The sequence below is a fragment of the Oppia nitens genome, unplaced genomic scaffold (genome assembly GCF_028296485.1).
Source record: "Oppia nitens isolate AA-2021 unplaced genomic scaffold, nextdenovo-longstitch-racon4-pilon3 scaffold5_pilon_pilon_pilon, whole genome shotgun sequence".
NCBI lineage: Eukaryota > Metazoa > Arthropoda > Arachnida > Sarcoptiformes > Oppiidae > Oppia > Oppia nitens.
The window spans coordinates 1,310,546-1,312,494 of record NW_026533243.1 but is presented as its reverse complement, the minus strand read 5'-3'; the positions used below and the strand labels follow the sequence as shown (position 1 = coordinate 1,312,494).

The window sequence follows — 1,949 nt, the reverse complement described above, 5'->3', positions numbered from 1 at the left end:
TTAATAAAATATTAAAAAGTTTTCGCTCATAGATAGTAGACTTAAGACTATCGTCATCAGTGGTAATAGTATTGAATTAGTGACGACAATCGGTGAACTGGTATTACATCCATCAGTCTTACACTCGCATACATATGATTTGCCAGTCTGGTAGCAATCATTGCCTTCCGTAAGATAACCGCACGATCTAATGGTCCGTTTGTTATCATCGATTTGCTGGACCTGTTTTCGACATAAAATATATGTTTTTTTCTTGTTGGTATCACTATTGGCGGTATGGGTAATAACTGTAGTTTCGGTAGGGCTGGTAGATAAGGTAGGATTAGTAGTAGGATTTGTATTAATAGTACTGTTGATTGTGTCGGTAGAATTGGCTGAGTTGTCAACAAAGTCTGTAGAGTTGTTTAATTTGGTTGAACTAACAGTACTGTTACTGTCAATGGTATCAGTAATTCTGGTACTGCCCTTTGTTTCGGTAACAGTTGCTATACTACCGGTAGTACCAGTTGTAAGTGTATTGCAGTCTACATAATATTTACGTATCTCATCGGATAGGGCACTGATATGTGAACCTCTGGGCACATTATCGCATCCCTTATCTTTATATGAGTTACAGTTCCAGCAATATATAGTCTGTCCATACTTGACGATTGATACGAAAAATATGAAAAGTGTTAACATATTTGTGATTATCATTTTGTTGTGTTGTTTTTTTTTTGAGAAATACTAATTAAAATTGTTTTATGTCTACAACTAATATATCAATCTATTTGAAATTTGAAAAATTAATTTCAAATGAATTTACAATAAATATTAACTAAATCTCAATTAAATGATAACAAAAAATTCAAATTTGTGTTATAATCTAACAGAATATTATTGATTATTATATCATTGTTATGACTTATAACTGATTTACTATAGTATTATTCACGTGCTATACAATGTTTTATGGCTTATAATAGACTAGAAAATTAATGTTTTTTAGTGTTTTATAATACTGTACAATACAATGTATAATAAATATACTATAGTATAGTAACTATACTATTATTATTAATAACTATTTATTTCATGTATTTGTCAAGTATTATCAATTTTTGTTGTATTATATTTAATATATGTGAATATTATTATTATTGTTATTATAATTGAAATATTCTGAGCACTCGACAAACTAATCAAAAGTATATTGTTTTCAATACTAACAGCTACACTGACACTATGAATGACAATAATTATTAGTTTTGTCTGCCTGTCCTCAATGTGCTATGAATGCCCTATGAATGTAATATACGGTATGATATAAATGAATTTAATGTTTGTAATGTTATTATAGTGTTTAAACATATGATTTTATATACTGTTATATCATGTAATTTAGAGGATTGTTGTTAATATACAGTATTTAGGTTTTCGTTGTATTATATATATATAAAGTGTTCAACTAAATTGAGAGTACATTAGGAGGAAGTTTATATCTGGAGAACCCATATGTTTGTGTGTATTTGAGAGAGAGAGAGAAAGAAAGAGAGAGAGAGAGAGAGAGAGAGAGAGAGAGAGAGAGAGAGAGAGAGAGAGAGAGATATGAGTCGTCTACTAAGTGAGCAGCGGGAGGAAAGCTATCAAAGCTATCAGAGCATATGGTTTTTAACTAATAATATCTGCTTTCTCGATAGTCATGTAAAATTGTGTTTTGGACTGTTTGTTATGGTTTGGTTTGAACTCATTTGCTGTTAAAAAGTTTAGACAATCGTTAATTTGACTGAAAGTTTTGTGTGAATATCCGAAAATAAATCTAACGGTAGTATTGGGTTCGGTATATATTATATAAATATACAATTATATATATATATGTCTACTAAATTAACATTACTGTGTATATATATAGTTAAATTTAGTTTATACTCTGCTTTCTATACTGATTATAAGTCTCTCTCTCTCTCTCT

At 29.3% G+C, this 1,949-nt stretch overlaps 1 protein-coding gene across 1 annotated transcript; it reads right to left on the bottom strand.

Moving 5' to 3' along the window:
• On the bottom strand, window positions 1-748 carry LOC128961135 (uncharacterized). Its single transcript, XM_054307340.1, has one exon. It carries the CDS (start codon window positions 694-696, stop codon window positions 1-3), a length of 696 nt encoding a protein of 231 aa, XP_054163315.1. The 5' UTR covers window positions 697-748.
• Window positions 749-1,949: the final 1,201 nt, after the last annotated feature.